General features: G+C 40.8%; 1 protein-coding gene across 1 annotated transcript; it reads left to right on the forward strand.

Moving 5' to 3' along the window:
* Positions 1 to 859: 859 nt before the first annotated feature.
* Positions 860 to 18,010, forward strand: CRELD2 (cysteine rich with EGF like domains 2). The gene is made up of 10 exons (XM_054399670.1): positions 860 to 1,012; positions 2,190 to 2,272; positions 3,174 to 3,284; positions 8,737 to 8,828; positions 10,323 to 10,499; positions 12,539 to 12,637; positions 13,599 to 13,676; positions 14,455 to 14,550; positions 15,941 to 16,081; positions 17,496 to 18,010. The coding sequence occupies exons 1-10, from the start codon at positions 860 to 862 to the stop codon at positions 17,552 to 17,554; spliced, it is 1,089 nt and encodes a 362-aa protein (XP_054255645.1). The 3' UTR covers positions 17,555 to 18,010.
* The last annotated feature ends 8,632 nt before the right edge of the window (positions 18,011 to 26,642 follow it).

Below are 26,642 nucleotides of genomic sequence, written 5' to 3' on the forward strand. Positions count from 1 at the left end.
CTATGCTATGCTATGCCATGCCATACCATACCATGCCATGCCCTGCCCTGCTCCCTCCCGCCATGCTGCAGCAACAGCGCCCGGGAAACAAAGAATCAAAAGGGAAGCAGCCTGATAACGCCTCCCCGCCTCCTGCGCGGTAACAGCCGCGGCCTGGCGCCGAGCGAATGAAGACGAGTCATGGGCAGCCTCGCTCTTCCCCCTCACGCGCGCGCACATATCACACAACCATTACTTCGCGCCCCGCCCGCCGGCACTGCTACGGTCACAGCGCCCTCGGATCGGCCCGGTCCGGGTCGCACTCACCACCCCAGCGTCCACGTGGCCGCCCCACAGAGGACGCCTGCAGGTGGGAGCTGGTGGCGGGAGGAATACAGCCGTGCGCCCACGTGACCACTTCTACGGCCAGCCATGTTGGATGAGGGCACCAGCGCGCCCTAAGCAACAATGAGGCTTTGAGGCAGCTGCCAAATACAAATGGCGAAGCGACTAGAAGCCCCTACCGAGATTGTGCTTGCCCATTCTCATGATGGCGGCGACGCCGCATGAGACCGATGGACGTTGTTTCCTCAGACAGCTCTCTACTACGCCCCTCTATACTACGTCTCTGCGCACGCGGGGAGCTCCAATTGGTTCGGAGCGTGGCGGGCGCTGAGTGGACCACGTTCCTCCGCTCCCCTGTCTCCACCAATGAGCGCCTGTGGACGGAGCGTGCGTGGGGCTGACGCGGAAATCTGAATGAAGCTCGCGGGCCGGTTGCTACGGGGGTTGGGGAGGGGTGAGCGCGTTGCGCGCGGCCGGCGCTGCCGCGGCTGAGGCGGGTGTGCTCCGTCTCCTCTGGGCTCCCCGCGCCCTCGCCATGGAGCCCGGTCACGCGTTTTGCCCGGGTCGGGCGCCGCTGGCCATGGTCTTCTGTATTGCCTTGTTGATGCTGCCCTCCGCCCTGAGCGCTGGCGAGCCGCGGCGCCTGGCGTGCTCCACCTGTCGAGGCATCGTGGACAGGTTCAACCAGGTAGCGAGCGGGGCTGAGGAGCCGCGGGGAGGCTGTCGGTGGTGGGCGTCGCTGTGGGGTAGGTAGTGGTAGACTGGGGGTCCCTGTCGAGAAACCGGCCGCAGAGTCCTGCCGGACAGCCTGAGGCGGGCTGGCATCGACGCAGGCCGCTCTGCGCTTGCTGCTCCGAGGGGCAGCCCTCGGTCTCTGTTGCCGGTCAGCGACCACGGGTGCGGGGGGTGTGGGCTCGCCAGGAAGTCGGTAGCACCTCCCAGCGCGGTGCGGGTCTGCGCGGCTCTCCGTCCCGCAACTCCGGACTCCCTTCGGCCAAACTCCGGGAGCGCTTCTGCCGGGCTCGTTGTTACTGACAGCGTCTTGTCAAGCTGATAGACGGCAGCAGTGTTTTTCCGGTTTCGGTAACAGTTGTAGGTCTCGGGTCGGTAGTTGACAAAGCTCTTCGGGCTTTGCTATCAAGGATATTGTAGTGCTTTAGTGCAAAAAAAAGGTTGGCTGTGTTGGCCGTAGCATATCCGCTTCTATGAGGAGTGCTGATGGAAAACATTACCGGCTAAAATCCCGTGTCCACTTGCAACAGTCCTCCACTGTGGCACAGTAAATTCAGCATGAGAAACAAGGGGCTGCTTCAGTTTGTGACATACTCAAAACTCTTTGTTTATATGTTTACTGTTGTAGGCTTGGTAGATCACTTCAGGTGTAGAGACATTTTGCAGGGTATGGTTTGCCCGTGGCTCAGAGAAGTTGTGCAAGTCACGATAAATTATCATGTATGGTTTTGTGTTCATGTTACAGCATGGTGAAGACTGAGGTAAGTACTATCAAAACTGAATGAAGTAGAGGCCCTGATGAATTAATTAGCGAAGTTCCTGAGAACTTAAAGAAGAAGGGTATAAAGTTTTAGATGTGTATATTGACGTAACTGAAGAGTGTAACAAGGTATTATTTATGCCTTAATAGAACTGAGTCATATTCTGCTTATAACCTACATTTTCTCACTTCTCATGTTGTCACTAGCTGTTTTGTTCACTTAGCAATTTGATCCAGCAACTTAAGAGCTTTATTAAAGTTTCTACATGGCACTTTTCACAATTTCCATATAGGCATTTACTGTTGCCCCTAATTTTTATTAGAAGCAGACTCAACGTATCTTACATTCTTTTGGTATTTTTTTCATTTCTAGGGATTAGCAGATACGGCTAAGAAGAACTTTGGTGGTGGAAACACAGCTTGGGAAGAGAAGACGCTGTCAAAGTATGAGTCCAGGTAAGCTGCCTCAGTATTTCTCTTTCAGCTAATATTTCATGTCCACTGCACATAACTTCCCAATAACAGCTTTTTGTCTGAAAGTTAAATATTAAATGTTGCAGCTAAAGCTGCATGTGTCCAAGCCTTAATTTTTTATTGATAAATTAACTTCACATTGCAAAGTAAAAATTACAATAAAGACTGAAAGCCCTTACTAATATCTGTATTTGGTCTTGTTTCTGAAAACAAAAGTTAATGCTGTCATTAGTTGGAGTATTTTTTTTCTATATACCCATTAAAGTCCTACAATAATGTTCTTAAATAATGATGATTAGTTAATTGATAGTCATAAAATATGGGCTATCACAATGCTTGTTTTAGAACTAAAGCAGTATCACCTCCTGAGAAGTGCAGATTACTGTACTCATATGTGGTTGATTACTGACCAAAGTGGTCTGGTATCTTTCTTACACATTTCAGATTGATTTTTTTAATCTTAGTCGGAGCACTGAGATGTAGGGGTGGAATTACTGACCCGCAGTTGCTGTCAGTTTTGTGCTGTTGTATCAGATACTAACAGTAAATGAAAATTACTGTTTCAACTTGGGAGAAACATACTTCCCATAGCTTCCCAGCACTCAAAATTTGCTGGGAAGCTAAAAAATCTATCTAATCTATGATCTGCAGACATAACAGATGCAAGCAGGCCCAAGTAATGCTTTTGGTCATCCTCCTAATTATGTTGGTTGAAATAACATTTATTAGTTCTTTATTCCGATCTTTGTTTTTGCTATGGAACTGATTCAGAACACACCATAAACTGGTAGAGTGTTCCAGGCTGAAGTCTTGCTTCTCTGTTATGTCATCAGGGGTGTCAAATGTTTAGTTTAAACTTAAAATTTTCCTTTTCTGCTTGTAGTGAAATTCGTCTTGTGGAGATCATAGAGAATCTGTGTGACAGTAGTAACTTTGAATGTAACAACATGGTAGAAGAGCATGAAGAACATATAGAGAAGTGGTGGTTCAAACTGTGAGTATGGAATTTTTTTGTGGAGATCTTTGTGTTGACAAATTGTCTAAGAGTATGAACTGCTAATGTTGCAACTTGTGCCTGAACAGCAGCAGTATTGTCCTAAGAGCTGCCACTGGGTACAGCTTGATTCACATTGATGTTTAATAGTGTGTACTGCTGTACCATGTTCTTTTTCTACTTTCAGTTCCTAAAGTGTTGCACCAAAACATCCAGTCTGGCTTCTTGTATGTTCTCTACTCGGCTTCTAGTGGGGTGTTGAAGAAAAAGTAACATTAGAGAGCTTCAAGGTTTATTACCTGGTTTTGGTTCCTTTGTCATAAAACTGCAATGTGGTTCTCATTTTATGTTTGTCTGGGGTTTTTCTTGTTTGGTTGGTTGTTTTTTTGGTTTGTTTTTTCTGAAACATTACTTTGTTCTCACAATTAAAAAAAAAAAAACAAAAACAATTGATAATAATAAATCTAGAAGTTGGATCTCTTGAGGATGGTAGTGTAGCAGCTGTCCATCTGCCTTGTAAGCTAGCCTGTGATCTCTGTTAGTCCAAGAGCAATTAAAAGAGACTTTAAGGCCTTGGGACAAGCGGTGAAAGATTCTTGGACACAGGTCATCTTTTCTTCTGTTCTTCCAGTCACAGGCAGTGACACTGGAATGAACAATCAAATCTGGTGCATTAATACATGGCTCCAGTCCTTCAGCCTGTTGCCCTGAAGCATACTGGGGACACAGAAGTACGCCAAAGGTTTCATAGAGATGGCTGGGGGCTCCTGAGGTAGTAGCAGCCAACAGGGAGATATCAGAGAAACATCTTAAGGAAATTAGGGGGCATTTCTCTCTAAAGGGTACATGGCTGACAGCCCAGCTGAAGTGTCTCTATAGAAACACATGCAGCATGGGCAACAAACGAGGAATTCAAAGTGGCTTTCACTGAAGTGACCTTTACTGGAACCAGGTGGGACAAATCCATGACTGGAGTGTGGTTATCAATGGATACAAGCTGTTCAGGAAGTGAAGGAAGGGCAGAGGTGTTTCCCTCTCTCTTAAGAAGTAGATTGAATGCAAAGGGACGTTCCTAAAGATATCCACAAGCAAGCTGAAAGCTTATGGGTAAGAGTTAGAGATCAAGGCAACAAGGGGAACCTTGTTGTCAGAGTCTGCTGTAGGCCTTCTGATCAAGAGGAGCCTACTGATGAAGCATTCCTACTCCAGCTACAGGAGGCATCATGCTCATTGGGAGACTTCAACCAGCCTACGTTTTCTGGAAATATAGCAGAGTGAGCTGTAGGCAATCCGGGAGGCTCCTGGACTGCCAGGGCAACAACTTCTTGAAACAAGAAATAGACATCTTTTCCCAAGGGGATGCAATACTTGATCTATTGGTCACCAATGCAGGCGAGCTCATCAAGGATGTCAGGATTGGAGGCAGCCTGGGTTGTAGTGATCATGCACTGGTGGAATTCTCACTACTGAGGGACAAAAATCAGTCAAGGAGCACAATCAGGACTCTGAGTTTCAGAAAAGCAAACTTCTAGCTCTTTAGTCAATTGGACACCCTGGAAAACAGCCCTCAGAGACAAGGGAGCGGAACAGATCTGGCAGATCTTTAAAGACATGTTCCATAGAGCAAAAGAGATCTTGATTCAGAGGTGTAAGAAATCTGGCAAGGGAGGGACCAGTGTGGCTGAGCTGAGACCTGCTGGTCAAGCGGAAAGGCAAGAAGGAGCTGCACAGGCAGTGGAAGCAGGGACCAGGTATACTGGGAAGAGTATAGAGATGCTGCCTGTTTGTGTAGGGATGAGGTCAGGAGCACCAAGGCACAGTTGGAGCTGAACTTGACAAGGGATGAGAAGAATAACAAAAAGGACTTTTACAGGTATGTTAATGAAAAAAGGAAGGTTAAAGAACACATATGCCCCCTGAAGAGCAAGAATGGTGAGCTAATAACAGGTGAGGAGAAAGCCGAAGTTCTCAACAACTTTTATCCTCAGTCTTCAATGGAAACTTCTTTCCTGACACCTCCTGAGTTAAAACACCACAAGATAGGGATAAGGGCAGTGAAGTCCCTCCCACTGTATGTGAAGATCATGTTTGTGACCACCTGAGGAACTTGAACATATATAAGTCTATGAGACCTGATGAGAGGCATCCCAGAGTCCTGAGAGATTTGGCTGATGTAGTCACCAAGCCACTCTCCATAATATCTGAGAAGTCCTGACAGTCAGGTGAAGTACCTAGTGATTGGAAGGACACGTTGCACCCATTTTTTAAAATGGTAGAAAAGAGGAACCTGGGAACTACTGACCAGTCAGCCCCACTTCTGTGCCTGGGAAGATTCTCCTAGAAGGTCTGATAAGGCTCATGGAGGCCAGGGAGGTAATCAAAAATAGTCAACATGGCTTCACTAAGGGCAAATCCTGCCTGACTAACCTAGTGGCCTTCTATGATGGAGTGACACTGACAACTTATGCTTGAAACCTATCTGGACTTCTGCCAACGTCCCCTGCATCAGCCTGTCTGCCAAGTTAGAGAGATACAGATTTGATAGGTAGACTATTCAGTGGATAAGGAATTGGCTGGATGGTCACATCCAGAAGGTAATGGTCGATAGTTCAATGTCCAGATGGAGATTGGTGACAAGTGGTGTCCCTCAGGGGTCCGCACTGGGACCAGTACCGTTCAATATCTTTGTTGCTGATATAGGTGGTAGGATCGAGTGCACCATCAGCAAGTTTGCAGGTGGCACCAAGATGAGTGGTGCTGTTGATGTGCCAGAGGGACAAGATGTCATCCAGAAGGACCTGGACAAGCTGGAGAGGTGGGCCCAGGTGAACCACATGAGGTACAACAAGACCAAGTGTAGGGTCCTGCATCTGGGCCAGAACACAATACGCATTATCAATACAGACTGGGGGATGAGGTGATAGATAACAGCCCTGCAGAAAAGGACTTGGGAGTTCTGGTGGATGAGAAGCTGGACATGAGCCAACAATATGTGCTCACAGCCCAAAAGGCCAGTCGCATCTTGAGCTGTATCAAAAGAAGCCAGCAGATCAAGAGAGGTAATTCTGCCAGTTTACTCTGTTCTCATAAGACCTCGCCTGGTGTATTGTGTCCAGCTCTGGAGCTGTCAACATGGAGGGGATGTGGACTTTCTGGAGTGGATCCAGAGGAGGGCCATGAAGATGACCAGAGAGAGTGGAACACCTCTCCTACAAGGACAGGTTGAGAGAGCTGGGGTTATTCAGCCTGGAGAAGAGAAGGCTCTGGGGAGACCTAATAGTGGCCTTCCAGTACCTGAAGGGGGCCTACAGGAAGGCTGGAGAGGGATTGATTCCAAAGGCCTGTAGTGATAGGGTGAGGGACAATGATTTGCAATTAGAGAAGAGTATATTTAGATTAGATTTTAGAAACAAGTTCTTTACTATGGTGGAACAGGTGGCCCAGGGAGGTAGTAGAGGCCTCATCCCTAGAAATCTGTAAGGTCAGGCTCGACAAGGCTCTGAGCAACCTGATCTAGAGAAGGGTATTGCAGCAGGGTTGGACTACATTACCTTTGGAGGTCCCTTCCAACCCAAACTGTTCTATGATTCTATAACTAAGCTTTTCATGTGTCATCATAAAATAGTTAGTGCATTGTAGCATTTAAATCTCTTTAAGTTTTTTTTTTTTTAGGTTTTAATTCCAAATCAAGTTTCTTGTGAGCACTTTTTACTACTTTAGACTGTTGGCCATCCGAGTCAACTAGGATTTGATACAGTTAAGTTCCATTATAATGTTTCTTAACTGGGTAAGGATTTTTTGTAATCCTCTTATCACTTACTGACTGTTTTATTTCTTTATCCTTTTACCTGACTGTACAGGATTGCATATACATTAACATGCCATTTAAAGGAAATAGAATAGAATGGCATAGCATAGAGTATTTCAGTTGGAAAGGACCTGTAATGATGATCTAGTTCAACTGCCTGGCTGCTTCAGGGCTGCCCAAAAGTTAAAGCACGTTGTTCAGGACATTTCGCAAATGCCTCTTAAATACTGACAGGCATAGGGCATTGAGCACTTCTTTAGGAAGCTTGTTCCAGTGTTTGACCATCCTCTCAATAAAGAAATGGTTTCTGATGTTCAGTTTAAACTTCCCCTGGCACAGCCTTGAATCATTCCCATGTGTTCTGTAGCTGAATAGCAGGGAGAAGAGCTCAGCAACTTCTCCTCAGCTTCCCCTGCTCAGGAAGGTGCAGAGAACAATGATGTCACCCCTCATCCTCCTTTTCTCCAGACTAAACAAGCCCAAAGTCCTTAGCCTCTCCTCAGAGAACATTCCTTCCAGAAAGTTGAGCCATGCAACCCAGAGTTGCAAGTTTGTCTTAATTTTGCAGGACTGAAAGAAACATGTCTTAAACTGAAGAATTTAACAAAGTAGACTTACTAAAATGAAAAAAAAAAAAAGTCATACAATGCATTGGGTTTTAGAAAGTTTCTCTATTTAAGAGACCTTTTAGTGCAGCTGATTACCTTTGCCTTCTGTCCTTTAACCTAAGATACCCAAATGCCATTCAGTTTCTGTGGTATTTTCCAAAGACAGTTTCTTTTTTCATGAATACTTTAGATCATTTTTTCACAAGTTGTTATATTACATGTGGGACTCGCAAAGTTTACTTTTCAGGGCCCGAGACATGGAGTAAATATAGTCGGAGGTGGTACATGATTCAGGGGTTGCTGAAGACTTCTGTCAGGCTACAGAATACATAAGCTTTTCATTTACTAATATTTTCTTAGATTTCAACATCAGCATGATACTGAAATCTGTAAATTGTCATTCAGAACTGTAGTAGTCCTGCTTGCTTACAAAATAATATCTAGCAATTTAATTGTTCATTGGGGGTGTAGGCTAGTGCTGCAGTAGCACAATATTAACTTCTTACTATTTAAAAAAGTCCTTCTAAAATAATAATTCATGCTAAAAAAGAGGAGAAATGTTAATGATCCCTCTTTTGTCAGGGTGGCAATAATTTAAGCAAATGTTAAGATCTGTCCTGGATTATCTTCTGCAAGTTGAGATACACAAAGAGCGGTTATGTTTAAGGCATAAATAAAAGTGTCTAAACTATATATAAACCTTCCCCCAAAATAATGTGTTTAAAAAAAAAAAAGCGTTCCAAGATGAACTGGGTTTTTTTGGTTGCCCTTATTTTGCATTCTTCATAAATACAATTTATAAAATTTGAGTAGAATCTGTTAATAGTGTTGTAGTTTAAAAGCTAAATTCATCTCATATTGGAAGACTTCTAGAAATTGGTTCATGAAGTAAGTTTGTCTTCAGAACAGAAAAAAATCTGTTTCTGATCTGTCACGTGCAATAAATTTCTCGGCTGTGTCGTGTGGGTTCACTTATGTGAGTTGTCTATTAAGGAGTCTTTTTTTTTTTTAATAAATAAATATATTTCCCATACAGAAAGAAGAAATACCCTGATTTGTTTAAGTGGTTTTGCATACAAACAATAGAAGTTTGCTGCCCTGCTGGAACTTATGGACCAGATTGCCTTGGTAATTTTTCTTCTGAAAAATATGGTAGCAGAAATGTTCTTTTTATTTGTCCATTTCAGTCTGTCATAATAAGGACAGATACATGAAGTATGATATTTTGCATGAGACACTGCTTCCTGATAGTTAAGTAGCTGCCTTGTGAGCATCCTGCTTGAAGAAAGGTCTTTTGGGCATAAAATAATGTACAAAGCTGTCAAGGGTACATGTGGGCAGAATCCATCTGATCTGATGTTCACATCCAGACCTGACTCACGCTTAAGGGCTTTCTGTGACATCAAGGCTGTTGTTTAGATGGTCTTTCAGAAGATGTGTAGACAACAGTCCTTCACCAATTTCAGGAGTAAAATGGCTAGAACACTGACAGGAATTAAATGAAGAAATTGACAAATGAGGATTAGTTAGAAAAGCTAAGGAGAAATTGGATGAAAGTAAATGAAAAGCATTTAGATGAAAGTAAGGTCTTTGATGCAAGATTATCGAAAGAGGTATTTTGGTCCCTGAAGTTTGTAAAATTTACAAATTTTTAAACCTTGCACCTTGCTAGAGATCAGTGTTGCAGTGGCAACCACAAACCAGACAGCAACAGCAACCCCAAAACTGAGGATTTATTACAATTATTCTGTACTCCTTCCAACAGTAAAATTACAGATTTGGATGTCAGTAGTGAAGATACTGTTGCATAACCAGGGAGGCTATCTGGAGAAAGATGAACCAAAGTGTGCACACAGTCAGAGAAGGAAAATCTCCCCATGGGTTCCCAAAATATATATACTTGCCAAAGCAGGGGTGAGCACTCCTTGGAAGAGGTCCCAGTCTAAGGGGAGTGGATCCGACTGCTGGGCTGTGTGCTGTGTGGAGAATGCCCAACCACCATAGCAGGACTCCATTTATACCCTGTCCAGTGTGTGCTATGGCCAATTTCTTAAATTGGTTGGAAGGTTGAGTCCTCCCAAGCAAGGTTAGAGCTTCCAGAGGTACCAGTTGGTGTCTGGAGGTGTCATACTGATCTTTATGAGCTCCTAGCCCTTTGTCTGGTGTCTGGCAGGACCTTCGTGCGTACAGTTAAAAATTAAGTGTCAGTTCCCAATGTTGATCCACATGATTGCTAGCAGGCACTTTCAACTACAGCATGAGCATTCTCAGAAATCCAGAATAAATAATACCAGCTTCAGCCAGGAATCTAGGAAAACAGATAAAGTCCTAAGCTATGGTCTTTATCTCAAATTAAAATTTATAACTGAACTTTCCTAGAGATTGAGTTCTGAAATATATTACTGAGCATTCCTAATTGCAAGCCTTTTGGGTCAAGGGAAAAAAGATTTTGGAAATTATATCTTGCTTTAATGTGACTAATTCAATGTTTTTTATTATTGTTGTTATTATTTTACATTATATTGTCTATGAAGAGCGAAGAACTCCAGGTGCATGTGGCTGAGAATAGGAAGTTATTTCCCCTTAACATCTGATGTAAAATTATTTTTTGATCCTTTTTAGCTTGTCGTGGTGGATCGGAAAGACCTTGCCATGGAAATGGCCACTGTGATGGTGATGGTACCCGAGGTGGAGATGGCTCATGTAGCTGTAACAAGGAGTATACAGGAGATTTTTGTTTGGACTGTTCTAAAGGTTACTTCAGTACCTTGAGAAATGAGACACATTCTATTTGTACAGGTAACCAAGTCTTTGATGCATGCTTAGGTCTTTGTCTTCCTTTTTCAACTTTTTTAAACAAAACTAGAAACAATTTAAAGTGACAAAAATAAGCCCAAAAATAGTTATGGTTTGGTGACAGTTTCAACTATAAATGACATGCCAATTAGTTTGGTGGAACTCTAAGGTTGTGTTAGGTTCCAGACTGGCCCTTTTTTTTTTATTTTCTAATTATTTGCTTCTTTAAATTAAAAAGCAGAATTCATGTATGTCACGAGGGAAAAGCAAGCTTTTCCTCCCCACTGAGCCCCAAGTACTTTATGAAAATCTTGAACCGGAATTGCTGCATAGTGGACTACTTTGAAAACTAGGTTTTCCTTATGTCGTGGATAAGCTTAACTGAAGTAAATGTGCAAGGAAACAGCCCATCTGTACTGTAGGCAACACAGATTCTGATTGAGCATGTCTAAACTTAATTTTGAAACAAAGTCAGGTCATAGAAACAGATTTTTCTAACTGGGTAGATGTTCATCTGTTCTTACAACTTGAATGCAATTCTGCAGCAACTAAGTCCTGACCGTGGGGTCTAATTAAGATTATTTCTTCAATGTGACCTATGTTGGGGTTTTTATCTGTTAGTGTTGTAATTCTTCTGTATGATTTGGTTTGTATTACAATATATAACATACATATGCCATGTATTACTTGATATGTAGACATGTAATATATGGATGTTATATATACCTTTCTAAGTTCCATAAGGATGAGTGCAGGGTCCTGCATCTGGAGAGAAATAAAACCAGGCACCAGTACAGACTAGGGATCATCCTTCTGAAAAACAGCTTTATGGAGAAAGACCTTGGAGCCCTATCAGATAGCAAGTTTATCCATAGGACAGCAATATGCCCTTGTGGCTGAGAGGGTCACCAGCATCTTGGGGTGCATTAAGAAAAGTGTGTCCAGCAGGTCTAGGGAGACTCTTCTCTCCCTCTGATCTGCCCTAGTGGGACCACACCTGGAGTACTGTGTCCAGTTTTGGGCTCCCCAATTCAAAGAGAGACAGAGATCTGCTGGAGAAAGTCCATCAGATTGCTACAAGGATGACTGTGGGACCTGAACATTTCTGCTGTGAAGAAAGACTGAGGTCCCTGGGGCTGTTTAGTCTTGAGGAGAGAAAGCTGAGGGGTGATCTTACCAACCTCTCTAAACATCTGAGGGGTGGGTGTCAAGGTGAAGGTGATAGTCTCTTTTTGGTGGTGCCCAGTGATAGACAAGGAACAAAAAGTACAAGATAAAGCACAGGAGGGTCTGCCTCAACATGAGGAGAAACTTCTGTACCATGAGGGTGATGGAGCACTGGAACAGGCTGCCCAGAGAGGTTGCAGAGTCTCCTTCTCTGGAGACTTTCAAAGTCTGTCTGGTTTCATTCCTGTGTGGCCTGCCCTAGGTGATCCTGCTTTGGTGTGGGGGTTGGACTCAATGACCCCTGGAGGTCCCTCCAACCCCTAACATTCTGTGATTGTGTAATTCTGTGATATACAACTGGATTTCTAGTATGTTTTTGGGACTTGTGGAGTCCCTTCACACATTGCTCTCACAGCCAGTTGCAAATGAAGTATTTTGAGAATTCTTTAGGTGGGCATGCTAAGTCTAGTGTTTATACTGTTGTCCCAACCCTGAATGGCTGAGCAAAGTTTAATTCCTTGATCCCTTCTTCTTGTCAGTCCTTCTAGTCAGTAGAATTTCATGGCAGTATTTTAAGTAGTGCAGATGACTGTAATTGCCATCTTGAGTTTTTGGGTGGGTGTTTTTTTTTTTTTGTTTGTTTGTTTTGGTTTGGGTTTGGTTTGGTTTTTTCCCCTCTAATAGGATAGAGCTGCATTTTTTGTATATGATACCTCCATAAAATCAAGATGTAATCTTGAGAATTGGAGAATCAAGCTACTAAAATTTGGTAGCTTCCAGCGAGCCCTAAAAAAAGTTTCTTTGAGAATTTGTGGGCTGAAAATTGTCTTGGAATCCCTCAAGAAAGCTCGAGTTGTAGTTTTCTCTTATTTCAGCCTGCCATGCTTCCTGTAAAACTTGTACTGGTTCAAGTAACAAGGACTGCCAAGACTGTAAAGAAGGCTGGATTAAAAATGAAGAAGCAGCTTGTGTGGGTGAGTAATATTTGATAGGCTTCAAACAGTTTTTTAGCAACGTTGGCCAGCGAGATTAGATGACATCACATTGTGTTTTATTGTATTTTATGGAAGCCTTCTGTCAGTCTAGATTTCTGTAGGTTTTTTATTAGTAAGTTTCTAACTTGCTTCATGTTTCAGGAAAGCAGTATTTCATCCCCATGGATTGACAGAAGATTATAGCTGTCTTTATAAAAGTATTTGCTGTATATCTTTAGTGTAGTGGAATACAAATAGCAGCAAGTGAGCAAGTGGGCTGTTCTTTTTAAGACATGGGTTTGGTGTTTATTTGAGTGCTAAACTGCCCTGCTCTTGATCTAAACTGTTTTGTCAACTACTGAAAGTTTCCTGTCAGCTTATCTACATATTTTGTAGTAATTGTACAATTGTCTTCACTTGTACTGTGTGTCTATAAATGCTCAACCCTAAAAGAGTTGAGCATTTCTCTAAAAAGCAGTCTAGTGTTTTCTATTATTGGAGAGAAATACCAGGAGATGTCAAGCTCAGTGCTTCCATTAATCTGTCAATTATAAATTGAGTAAGCAGTAGGAATGATGTCTGCAGCAAGAGGATAAGATAGATTGCAAATGAACTGAAATAGCCTTTCTCTGTTCAAATCTTTTAGTTGTGATTTCAAGGAAACATCACAACAGCACTCACAAGACTAGTGTATTTCCCAGGTGGAACTGGTTTTCAGATTGCCTAGTCCTGATGCATGCAAAACCTAGACTTAAAAATGACAGCAATGGCAGATATTCTGAAGGTTTCTGCATATTAGATCCTAAACTCATTGTAACAGTTACTCTTAATGTAGTCAGCTTAAGTTTATAGCTTCTCTGGGACAGTTCTTACAATATCTCAAAACACATAACATTCAACTATTAATTTGGCTTTAATCGTGACTGCTATGTTAGGTAACTTGTCACTTTTTGTCTTTCAGATCTAGATGAGTGTGCTACTTCTCCTTGCAAAGATCACCAATATTGTTTGAACACAGATGGATCTTTCTTATGCAAAGGTTTCTTTTTGATCTACTTTATCACCTAGAATCTTAATCAAATGCTAGAGGTAGTGCTAAAAAGGGTATAATACCAGGCATTTAGTGCAATGTGTTCCGGTCCTGACCGGACTTGAGGAGAATGAGGCTTTAGACCTATTGTGTGAGGAAAGCAAGCCGTATCTGGTCATTGCTACTCCACTCTTGTGAGACCCAAGCTGGAGTACTGTGTTCAGCTCTGGGACCCCCAGTACAAAAGGGACATAGACCTGCTCAAATGGGTCCAGAGGAGGGCCATGAAGATGATCAAGGGGCTAGAGCACCTGCCCTGTGAGGACAGTCAGAATGAGTTGGGGTTGTTTAGCTTAGGGAAGGCTCTAGGGAGACCTTATAGCAGCCTCCCAGTATTTAAAGGGGGCCTACAGGAAAGACTGAAAAGGTCTCTTTATCAGAGCGTGATGATAGGATGAGGGGTAACGATTTCAAACTGAAAGAGAATAGATTTAGATTAGATGTAAGGAAAAAATCCCTTTTTCTGAGGGTGGTGAGACACTGGAACATGTTGCCCAGCTAAGCTGTGGATGCCCCTTCCCTGGAAGTGTCCAGGGCCAGGCTTGATGGGACTTTGAGCAATGTGGTCTAGTGGAAGGTGCCTCTGCTCATGATAGGAGGATCTTTAAGGTCCTTTCCAACTCAAACCTTTCTGTGCTTTCTTGCGTGGGTAAGCTGACTGACTTTAAGGATGGTACTTTAGATCTCATATATGTGAATTTTTATGCTAAAAATACTTTATCTTTAGTATGTGATGCCAGCTGTATAGGTTGCACAGGGGAAGGTTCTGAGAAGTGTAAGACCTGCTCACCTGGATACATGAAAGAAGACGAAAAGTGTACAGGTTAGTGCATCTAGCAGTGCATGGCAGAACAGCAGTTAGCTCACTGTTAGCCATACTGAGGAGCTGTTAGGTACATTTGTATCTGTCTACTTAATTTTTCAAGCCTGTCAAAATAAATGCAGTTGTTCCGGTATGAGCAGCAGAGACATTCTTTATAACTTCTTTGATGTTATGGAGCTACTACGCAAGACAAGGCTTAAAGGAACAAAGTATTTTATAGTGGGTTCAGGAGACGATTACCACTTCATTAAGAGTGTGCATCTGTATTCATTTTGTAAACAGCCAAGAATAGAATGTGGAATCTCATATTTCTGTTAAGCTGTTAATGTCATACTTCAAATGATGCTAATTCATAGTAAACTATAACATGTGAAATGGTAGTAAAAAGAGTGAAATTAGTTTCCTTGTGTGCAAGACAGGAAGGTATGCACAATCTTGAGAGGCTGTTAACTATGCTGATGTAGTATTTATAGGCTACCTTCCATTTAGTATATTTGCAGGACTGAAAGAAACATGTCTTAAACTAAAGAATTTGACAAAGTAGACTTACTAAAATGAAAAAAAAAAATTAAGTCATACAATGCATTGGGTTTTAGAAAGTTTCTCTATTTAACAGACCTTTTAGTACAGTTGATTACCTTTGCCTTCTGTCCTTTAACCTAAGATATCCAAACGTCATTCAGTTTCTGTGGTAGTCCTTCTAAAATAATACTTAATTCATGCTAAAAAAGAGAAGAAATTTTAATGATCACTCTTTTGTCAGGATGGCAATAATTTAAGCAAATATTAATATCTGTCCTGGATTATCTTTTGTATAGTTGAGATACACAAAGAGCAGTTATGTTTAAGGCATAAATAGAAGTGTCTAAACTATATATAAACCTTCCCCAAAAATAATGTATTTTAAAAAAAAGTGTTTGTTCCAAGATGAACCGTTTTGGGTTTTTTTTTTTGGTTGCTCTTTTGCATTCTTCATAAATACAGTTTATAGAATTTGAGTAGAATTTGTTAATAGTATTGTAGTCTAAAAGCTAAATTCAACTCAAGTTGGAGGACTCCTAGTTATACTTTGGCATTAATAAAAAATTATGGGGAAATCTTCAGTAGGTTAAGACAAGTGCCATTGCTTAGTTAATTTCTCTACATAGGAGCCAGTAAAACGTAAAAACTCCCCAGTGTTATCTGAACAAATTTGAATCACAGGCTCTAAATCATGAAGAACTGTAACAGATTATTTTAATAAAAGTTAAATCTGTTGCAGAAGCATTCTGCTTAACTTTTTTATTTTCTTTTGTAATATTTGAGTAAAATTTTGGTTACATGACTGAGCACAACTAAGTTTTATAACAAAATAACAGCAGTGGACTCTCTTTCCCTATCCTATCTCTAGACATAGATGAGTGTAACCTTCCTGAAAAGGTCTGCATGAAAGAGAATCAAGACTGTGTAAATACTTCGGGTAGTTACAAGTGTGTATGTTCAGAAGGGTTTGAAGATAAGGATGGAACATGTGTTCAAACTATAAAACCAGGCAAGTGGCTTGTCAATGACAGATTTTTTTTTTTAAATATGGTATATCAACAAGTTGGCAGTGTATTTCTATTTAAGTATCTAGTCACTTTTAAACTGGAATTTCTCATCACCCTACAGCTGGGTCTGTGTCAAATAGTTTGTGGTGTAGTCCACCTTCTACCATGAATGGTTCTTTGCTTAAATACTGTTCTTGCATTGACTTTTTTTTTTGCTTAATTCGATGTTGTAAGTCACTTAGTGTGTGGCTGTCATAAAAGGAGGTCTTCCTCCTTTTTTCCCTGTAATAGGATAACTTAAATATTTATCTGATAGTGTGAAAACCACTTCAGTTCACCGAAAGCTCAAAAAATGAAGCGAAATTTTTTTTTTACTGAATGAGAGAGCTGAATTTGTTTATTTTGTGATCACAAAAGCATCAGAGCTGATGTGAAGGTGAAAATGGAGAAGACATCTATCTTTCAGTAGTAGGGAAGTATTTAGTTTGACTTAAACTATACCTTCAGTCAAGAAATTCAAGTGCAATTCACTCTAGGATATATGACACATTGTGGACATAATTATGTTCATTAGTGTTGATAGGCTTTTCATACAATTCCAAAGTGAAAGACAGGATTATTTTGTAATGAAGGTTGAAGAACAGATGAGACAGAGTTTTATACCTTTATTTTCTTTCTACTTCCTTAGCTTGTTTGTTCAGGGTTTTTTCTGTTCATTCTCCTCTCCCCAGCTGCTTTTTCATCTTGTACTAATAAGCTGTAACAATCTATGTAGTATCGCTACTCAAAGCCATCAAGTTCAGGTGTAATACTCTCAGTACTCACTTTTATTAGTCCTTGAAACTCAGTTAGGTACTTTTCTTCTGCAGATGCTCAGAATATCCGTTACCATGTCTTTTTAGTGTGGCCTGATGTTTTATGGGAGCGAGAGCAAAATTAGAAGTTGACAAATTGGCCTAGCTTTTTTCTTAGATTAATTCTTTGATGAATAAATAAAATTGCTCTTCTTTTGTAAAGGCTGTTACAGCTTCTGAACTTAGCACTTTGCACTATAGAAAATAATCTGAGTGACACTTGATTTTTGTTTTCAGGTGCCAGAATTTCTTTTGACAGGTCATGTGGAAAGGAGAAAGTTCAGTGTGAATTGCTGAAAACAAAAGCTTTTAAAAAAAGCAGCACTGATGTTCTTCCACTACCAGCATTATACCATCTTTTTTTGGAAACATTTTTTTAAAAAATTCCTCATAGGCATATACAAGGAGGATAGTTCAATAGCTTTTCTACATGGATTTATTACTTTTCTGGTCTTGATATAAATGTGTTGCTATGAGTTTCTCTTAAAAAAAAATAATGTAAAAAATTATGTGGTGTAATTAATATACATTTGTATTCTAATTATGATACTTAATTTCACAGGAGAGGAAGTAGAAAGTAAAGCAACTGAGCCCTCACCTACTGGACATGATGACTTATGATCTACACTCAGAACCAAAAGACATTCCCATCTAAAGTTTAAATTATTGGACTAAGCCTCTGCTGGCTGAGAAACTTTGGAAATGGTATTAAATATGCAGGTTGACATGAAGATTCTTCTGTTTTAAAAAATGGTGATAAATGGCTCTTTAAGCTGCATTTCTTTATTCTTACATGCCACTTTTTATATAATTCTTCAAGTACAACGCTCTAGGTTACTACAAAATTTGGATTAACATAACATTGTACCCAGCAATTTGCAGGTTTCTCATTCTAGTGCCTACTGAAAACTATCATCATTTGGAAGGACTTAGTTACTAATCATAATTCAAGAAAAATTTAGACTCAAGTTTGGGTTTTCTTGACAAAAGAAAGTACTTCTGTAACTGAAATACAGGTTTTAGAAACTGTCAAAGGGAATCTCTCTGGGTGGTGGGGGAAAGCACTGTTCCCTTAAACAAAATAGAATGCCTATTGCTGCATTCAATAAAAGTTTATTTTGTTGGAATGTGCCTTAAAATTTTTTGAGATGTTAATACCTTGCTGTGTTGTCATATCTATTTTTTGTTTAGGCAGTGAAAAAAAAAAAAGCACAACCAAAACAAACAACAACAACAAAAAACAACCCACAACAAAACCCAAGAACCTTGTAAGCACTGTATTTCAGTTCATCACTGAATTCCAGCACTCAGTTGTGCTGGAATGTATATGGGGAAAAGAATAAGAGAAATCCAACAAATATGCCATACACACACTTGCATCTAAAGAAAGATTTATGTCAAACTTAAGCAACTTTGCAAAGGTAGGTAGACAAGTCTTTTTTTCTACTTGTATTAAGTATGTAAATTAGTTTATACGGTGGTGAAAAGTAAGTTTGGTTAATAACTACACTTGGTGGCTCAAAATTCTTAAAGGAGTACTCTCAAAATGATGACTAACTACAGTCTATCGCTGCATGTAATGGCTTCCTGTATTTTTCAGAGCAAGCATACTACAACCAATCTATTTTCTTTTCAAATGGAAAGCTAATAAGAATAGCGTAGACACAACTTCCTATACTTGTTTCTTAAGCTTAAAGTCAAGCATAAGACCTAAAATTGTTATATTCTGCAGGACTATCAATGCTGTAAATTAGCTAAGGACCATCCAAGTACAGTAAAGCTCTGATGGAAGTAAGTAGAGTTTGGAATACATTGCAGTGGTGGATACAGGGAGCACAGAGAGATTACAGAATAGAGCTAAAAAGAGCATATCTTCATCTTGGCTATGAAGAAGTTACAAACAGTACCCTGAGGTAAGTGAAAATGGAAGGGTATGAGTAGGATTGATCTGATGAGCAGTGAAGGCTGAAACCTGTATAGTTCTGAAAACTTTGTTCAGACTAAGTCATTGTTGTGAACAGTGTATATGGCATTTGTATGTGCAGTAGATACCCAGTAGATTTTATGACTATTGGACAAAAAAGGATTCTGTTGGATTCCTATGTTAAATACTGTCTAAGCTAATCTTGTGTCCTGTAATTTAAAATACCTAATAGAATTAATGTATCTACAAGAGTTTTCTTAAAATTATTTTCCTTCAGCTATTATATCTGGATATTTCTTAATTTACTGGCCTGAAAATGAAAACTTCAGTGCTTTCCCAGCTGTAGATGGCAGAGATGGGCCTATATGCCATATATATTTTCAAGTTATAGGGTAAGCGTTGTATTTAGTAAGTGCTAAATTCAAATGAAGAAAAAGTAGTCACTTAGGGAGCATAGGTTATGCAGCTTGAGGATCTTTAGGGTTTTTTAGTACAGGGATAATCAGTTACAATAATATTAGGCCTTCAGTAGTATACCTTGTCTTTGCTGCTCAGTCATTGCCACTTAACTCCCAAGTGTTCCAGATGATGGTCTGAATTCTCCTTTACTGATAGTAACGTGTTGCAAATAAAGAGGGATAAGGAGACAAATTAATAAAAATACAAATTCTTTATTTGGCTCTGCCTCCCATGTAACTATAAGCAAAAGATTATAAAAGTTCAGTATTCATTTGGGAATGGGTACAAATAGTTTGAGAACACTATTTGGAAAAAGATAAACCCCAAAGCAGTAAATTACCCCACTAACAAAAGGCAGGACTTTCCCTAAGACTTTAGGAATATTCGCAATTATTCACAATGCTGCTGGCTGATTGTGGGAACTTCTATTTTGTCTCCTCCTGAGCTGCTTTGCTGCTTATAATCCACGTGTGTGTGGTGGACAAAAAACCCAAGAATGAAGAGCCTTGTGCTTTCTGCAGCTCACCTCTTTTATCCAGCCATCTCATTTTTGTCAGATTTGTCACCAGACAAAGGCTAGAATTGATAACCATCAGTTCTCTGCTTAAACATGCCCAGACTTGGTCTGTGCCTGGCAGGACACGTGGCCTGGGGGAAGGGCCCATGTGAAATCTACCAATCCACAGGCCTGGGAGGGGGAGGTATCTGTTTTCTGACTCTCTTCATCTGTCTCTGTTTCCATCCCATCCTGTCTTTGCGGGGTTGGGGGGGAGTGAGAGGTTTTGGGTGCACTGTCACAACATGAAATGTTAGCTCTGTTTAGAAATTCCCATCAAATCATGCTCAGTGGAATTGTCTCTTCAGTGTAAACTCTTTCTATTAATGATTCAGACCCAAAATGATGTTTTATCATATGCAGAAGAACTTGCTATTCTAAGTTCCCTTCAAGTTGTTTGAGATTCTGGGGAATATGTGATGAGGTTCTTAAGTACATTATAGAAGCATTACCTTTCCATTTTATGCCCCCTCAGGCTCTGGGCAAAACGCCCTAATTGAATCAGTCCTAGTTAAGCTCTAGAGGGAAGTAAAGAAAAACAGAAACTTCAAGTTCTGTAGAAGAAATGAAAAGTCAGGTTCGTTCATGTCATGGTTGGGGGAAGTTAAGGCTTTTTTTTTTTTTTTTTTTAAAGTCCTCATTTCTAGTGTGTTTGACTTTGTTTATATAGTCTAGATGTCGAAGCCTGGCTGAGCTGTATAATAGCTGCCTTTATAACAGATTGCATCTGTTGTTGGCACCCTGTTGCACCTATTAGTTGCAGGGCTCCTAGAGTAGAATCAGAAGTCCAGATTTCAGTGAGTGTGGTTACATGAAAGTTCTAACTGTTCTACTCCTGGCACAGTGCAATGTCCTAGACAATGATCTGCAGGTCCTAATTACATCAACTCTGTCCATTAAAGCTGGGCTTGTGAGGTAGTGACCTTCTCCAAAGTGTAACTGAGACCCAGTTAACTCTTCCACACTCCCACTTGCTGCCACCAGGATTCAGTCTACCACTTGACTGTTACTGAGCTTTGCCACCGCCAGGAATATAAGCCAGATAAATTTCTGAGATGACAGAATCACAGAATGGTTGAGGGTAAAATACACCTTTTGAGGTTGTCTAGGCCACAACTTAAAGCAGGGTCAGCAAAAGCAGTAATTTTTTGTTTGTTTGGGGTGTTTTTGCTGAGGACCATGTTTACTTACATTTTCAATATCGCCTGGAATGGGGGTTGAACAGTCTTGTCTTCTTCAGGTCCTCAGGAACCTTTCCCAATTGGTCTGACTTTTCAAAGATAATCAAGATGGGCTTTACAAGAACGTTGACTAGTGTCTGCAATACTTCTTGAGTGCATTCTATCAGGTCCCATGGGCTTGCTGTCCATCCAGCTTGTTTAAATGTTCCGTTACCTGATTCTCCTTCAGGTGAGTCTCCCTTGTTCCAGACACTCCTACAGGCCCAGGAATTCTGAAAGCAAATCTTGCCAGTAAAGACCAAACCAAAGAAGGCATTGGGTACTTCGACCTCGTCTGTGGTCCTTGTCACCTGGTCCTATGCCTACAGCAGAGGGCTCGTGCTTTCTGTTGTCTTTGATGCCAACATCTTTGTTGGTGACATGGGCAGTGGCATTGAGTGCACCCTCAGCAAGTTTGCCAAGGACACCAAGCTGTGTGGTGCAGCAGACACGCTGGAGGGAAGGGATGTCATCCAGAGGGAACTTGACAGGCTGGAGAGGTGGGCACAAGCCCCCCTTCATGAAGTTCAACACTACCAAATGCAAGGTCCTGCATTTGGGTCAGGGCAATCCCAAGCACCAATATAGGCTGGGCAGTGACTGGCTTGAGAGCAGCCCTGAGGAAAAGGACTTGAGGCGTGCTCAACATGAGCCACTAGTGTGCACATGCGGCCCACAAAGCCAACCAGATCCTGGGCTGCATCAAGAGAAGCATAGCCAGCAGCTCAAGGGAGGTGATTCTCCCCCTCTACTCTGCTCTGGTGAGAACCCACTTGGAGTACTGCATCCATTTCTGGAGCCCCTATTACAAGAAGGTCTGGAGGTGCTAGAATGTGTCCAGAGAAGGGCCACAAGGACAATGAGAGGGGTGGAGCACCTCTCCTATGAAGACAGACTGAGTATACATTATAATATAAGCAGTGTTTAAAATAAATTCTTCCTACCTGGTGACAACTTTGCAGCAAGAAATTTGATAGCAGTGTGAGCTGTAGGAGGTGGATAAACTCTTCCCTTGAGCTTGCAAGGGAGAAAGATGAGTCATTAAAACACAAACTGTTCTGTCTTTGAGGACATGCTTCTGTTATCAATTCACTGTACACTGTTCATCTTCAAAACAGAATAAGCTTTTATTTTATGTTAAAGCTCTTCACGCAAATGGTAGTTGACAGTCTATTTGACAAGGTAAGCATCCTAATGGTGTGACAGCTCTAGAATTCCATTTGTTTGGGAAGGCAAACTCTGTGGCAGGCATGGTGTGATGTTGCTTCAGGCATTCCCTTTGTAGATGATAAATGTTGTTGCACAGCTGTTTGCCCCATGCAAATGCACAGCTGTGCTGTACTGGGGAAGGAGTATATCTCTGCAATGCTGTTCCAGTAGCTGTGCTGCGGAATTTCACAACTTTCATGTTAAGCCACCAGAGGGTACTCTTAACCTTCCAAGAAGAAATTATGTTGGCTGCTTTAGGAGGCCACTACCTCAAACATAGAATACAGAGGGCAAGGGCCAAAAATGAGCTTTCTTTAATTATAAGGGCATGATTGTACTTAAGTAAAACTGATGAAGAGGTCATATAATTCTTCAAATAAACCTTACCTTCTATACTGTGTTCTTTCCAAAAGCACAAACAACTCAGGTCTTCTCAGTCATAAAACAACATGATCTTAAGAAAATCCAGTTTGGAAGAGACTTCAGGAAGTCTCTCACCGAACCATCTGCTGAAACAGGGGCAGCCATAAGGTTTGAGTAGCTATCTTACCCACTCCTGAAAACCTCGAAGGATAGCAACCGCTTTTAGCCACTGTCCTGTTCTGTGTACTCAGGTTGAACCTGTCTTGTTCCAGTTTACACGTGCTGTCTCTGGCCCTCGTTTTACACACTGGTGTGAATCCCTGATCTTCTGGCTCTGCTCCTGCTAATGCAGCCTAGGAGGCTGGTGGCCCTCTTTGCTGCCAGGGCACTGCTGGCCTGTGCTCATTCCTGCCCACCAGAATTCCCAGGCCTTTCTCTGCAGAGCTGTTCTTCGATCACCAGCCTGTATCACTGCACAGGTCTCTTCCTTCCCAAGTGCAGGAATTTGTGTTTGTCCTTACTGGATTTCACAAGACTCCTGTCAGTCCATTCCTCTCTCTTGAATAGATCACAATTTTCTGCTAATTCTTACATTTATACTTAATTTTCATTCAAATCAACAGTCTCACTGCCTTTTAATAGAATGAATTGCATGTATAAAGCCTAAAAATTCGTAGACTTGTGGATTACAGATACATGCATGAAGTTACTACAAGCAAAACTATACAAAACTATATTTCTAACTATTCAAATAATAGAGGAACAGATTTTTATCTTTTCTTTGAAAACTAGTAATTCAAAACGAAAAAAGTCTTTCTTACATAGCTTGCATATCTCGTGTCATGTGATAGTCGAAGTACAAGGCACAAATGGTCGATTTGCTGTACTTGACAGGATGATGTAAACCTCATTATAATTAGGACCTTGATTTTTATAGGCTCGAAATCTTTCTCTAAAGAACATACATGTTCAAGTCATTACTCAATTGTAAAATACAGTGTATTTAAAACACAACTGTTGTGACCTGACTGGTTTTCAGTCTATTTCAGTTAGCTCTGTCACCAGTTGTTCCTGTTGCCTACAGCTGTATGTTTTCTGCAGTTTAGAAGCAGAGCAATGAGGTAGCCAGAAAACCTGGAACCACTTCAGGAGTCTTGTTGGCACATCTGGACGTCCTGGATTTGTTAGAGCACTGAGATGGATGGAACCACTTTTATGATCAGTTTGCAATTTGGTACCACCTGAACCAGGAGAGGTTTAAAGAAAGCTGGTGACTCATTAGGCACAGTATAGCAGTGTTGTGTACAAGACTCTTGACACTACAATCAATTAAATTCTACTTCTTGCTTCCCCAAACCTTGTGGAAACATACTGTGAAGAACACAGTGTTTACATGAGTTAGAAACATAGTACTGGAAAGAAGCAATGCTATGATTTGACGTTCTTTGAATAGCAGTTGAATAAACTTCCATGGGAAATTTGTTTATTTCTGAACTTAAAAATGGTTCCAGGAAATACTCATGCTGTGACAAAGTTTCACAGTTCTCAGGGGTAGAGAGGGATTTTATTATAGGATCACAGCCTGCTGAGTTTGCCAGTGGAAGAATAGACATGCTATATTCTCTATTCTGAATTTTTTGTCTTTACAAATATAGGAAAAAATGAAAAAAATCTGCAAACTCAGCTTAGCAGTTGTATTTAAAGTCCCAGCAAAGCCTTAAAACTGTTACAATTCCTAATAGCAGGTTGATGGAGGAGTTGATGTGGTTTTGTAAAAATAAGCAGTTTTGAGAATCAGTCTCTGCTGAGCTTTGTCATTGCAAATATCACTTCCAGTGCTGTTGTCCTCTATAAATTAATAGTAAACATAAGATTTTTACCAAAGTATCCAAAGTATTAGTGGGCTTCTCCTCAACAGTTATTTGTTCTAAACCAATGAGACTACAGAAAAAATAGATGTGATGACATGCAGAGTTAAACATAGAATTTTCTAAAAAGTACAATGATACTAGTGAAATGAAACAAGCAAGTCCTTGCCACAGGAGTCATTTCAATAGCACACAGACATTTTGCTTTCATTCTTTCCCAGGAAGAGCTGTGAAACTTGACTCCAAAGATTTTTGGCTTTTATGTGTCAGCAAGATCAGATGATTGATGAATTAAGATGTGTGTAATGGTAGCACACCAAGATGTCAGTTGTGTATAGCAAGCTAACAACAAAGATTGCTCTGAGTTTTCCCAGAACACCTTTGAGTTACCTTTTTGAAATCACAGGAGATCTAGTTAGCATGTCCATAAACAAATCTATGGGAGAGGATAGCCTGCTGTAGTGCAGACTCAGAAATAAGGTTTCTGAGTTCTAGGTCTAGCATTGCTGTAAATTTCCTGTATGATTTTTAGATAATTTGCTTCACTGAGCTTTATTCTTTGGGCAGGTCTGTAGTTGATAGGCTGACATGTGGCATGTAATCCTAGAGTGAGGTAGGAAAGCATCTCTTTATATATAAAGAGAGTGAAATAACTCCAGTGCCTCCCATTGAAATTGGAGGCCAGACTTGGGAATACAAAGCTTTGACTTTAACAAGGAAATACAGCCTTAGTGGTCACCCACAGCTGCTGTTTTTCAGAGCATCCTCATGATTTCCTGACTTGCTTTGGAGAACTTGACAGGCCTGGGCTTTGGATGAACACACTGGGATCTGGTGCACAGCGAAAGCCGCTAGTGGACACAGAGGTCAAAGTAATTTTGTGCTTTCTAGTGCTGTGAAATTAATAGCACCACAGAACTGGGAGAAGGACTCAGATACCTCGACGAGAAGTGTCCAAAATTATTAAATAACTTACAGGCTGTGGACTGTGGAGTATATCTCATACCTGTTCAAACAAAACTGAGAATTAATGTAGATTTTGTAAGGACAGGCAGCAGCATTTTTGGCATGAACTCAAACAAAATACAGACTTGGAGAAAAAGTTGCTTTTGATTACACAAGTCTTGGTAGTATGATCATAAATGGAATTTACACAGCCTTTTGTTCAGGGCATCAGCACTTTGTTGCATTCCCACAGCAATCATAAGGCAGATGTATAGAGAAAATGGCAAAATGAAACATGACAAATAGATACTGTCCTCCAATTCTTCTATTTTCCAGATGGAAACGTCTGAATTTTCCCTTTTTTCTTTTCCCTAAGAAGTGCTAGTTCTAACTAAAAGAAAAATTGTTAGGGGGTGACATTAACAGCAAGACAAAATGTTCTTCCTTCTTAGCAAAACCAAGTTTTCTTTTGAGGACATGTCAAGAAATACTAAACATCACGAAGTTTCTTCAGCCTCTCATTCCTTCATAGTGAGTGATATGGTGACAAAAGATGAATGATTTTGTAGAATACTTGTTTCTGTGAGCAGGAGTTGCAACATCTTTTCCAGGATAAAACCTCTGAGAGACAGTGATTCCTCTTTAAAGCAGAAACTGATTTTCAGAATCTCCTGGCATGGAAATCACTGAAAAATAGTCAAAAGACATTTTTATTCTTTCTAGGTGCAAATTGAGATTACATTATTTTACCTGGTTAGCTGCCTTCAGCTTCAAATTTATGTACAAGCATGTAGCTGATTAGTGGAGTTTTGCACACAGGCAAGTAGGAGATAAGTTTAAAAATGTTTTCCAGCACAAAATGGATTTTGGAGATGACTCTGGATACTCATTAAGCAATGCTGAGGATCATTTTTTCTTGTCCACTCCTTGGCTTTCTCCATCCCTCCATTCCCCACTTGCCGCATTTCACTCCACTCTCCTTGCTTTCATCTGCAACCTTTCTGCTTCCTCAGACCACAGCTGTTGTAAGCAGTGAGCAAACGCTTTTCATTTTTTCTGCTCTCAGTTGAGCCTTACCTCGTTTCTGTCGGCATCTGAAGAGACAGGTCAACTTTTTTCTCTCTGGTAAAATCCTGGATGATTCCCAGGGATTCAACACTGCAGA

This window comes from Indicator indicator, chromosome 3, assembly GCF_027791375.1.
Source record: "Indicator indicator isolate 239-I01 chromosome 3, UM_Iind_1.1, whole genome shotgun sequence".
NCBI lineage: Eukaryota > Metazoa > Chordata > Aves > Piciformes > Indicatoridae > Indicator > Indicator indicator.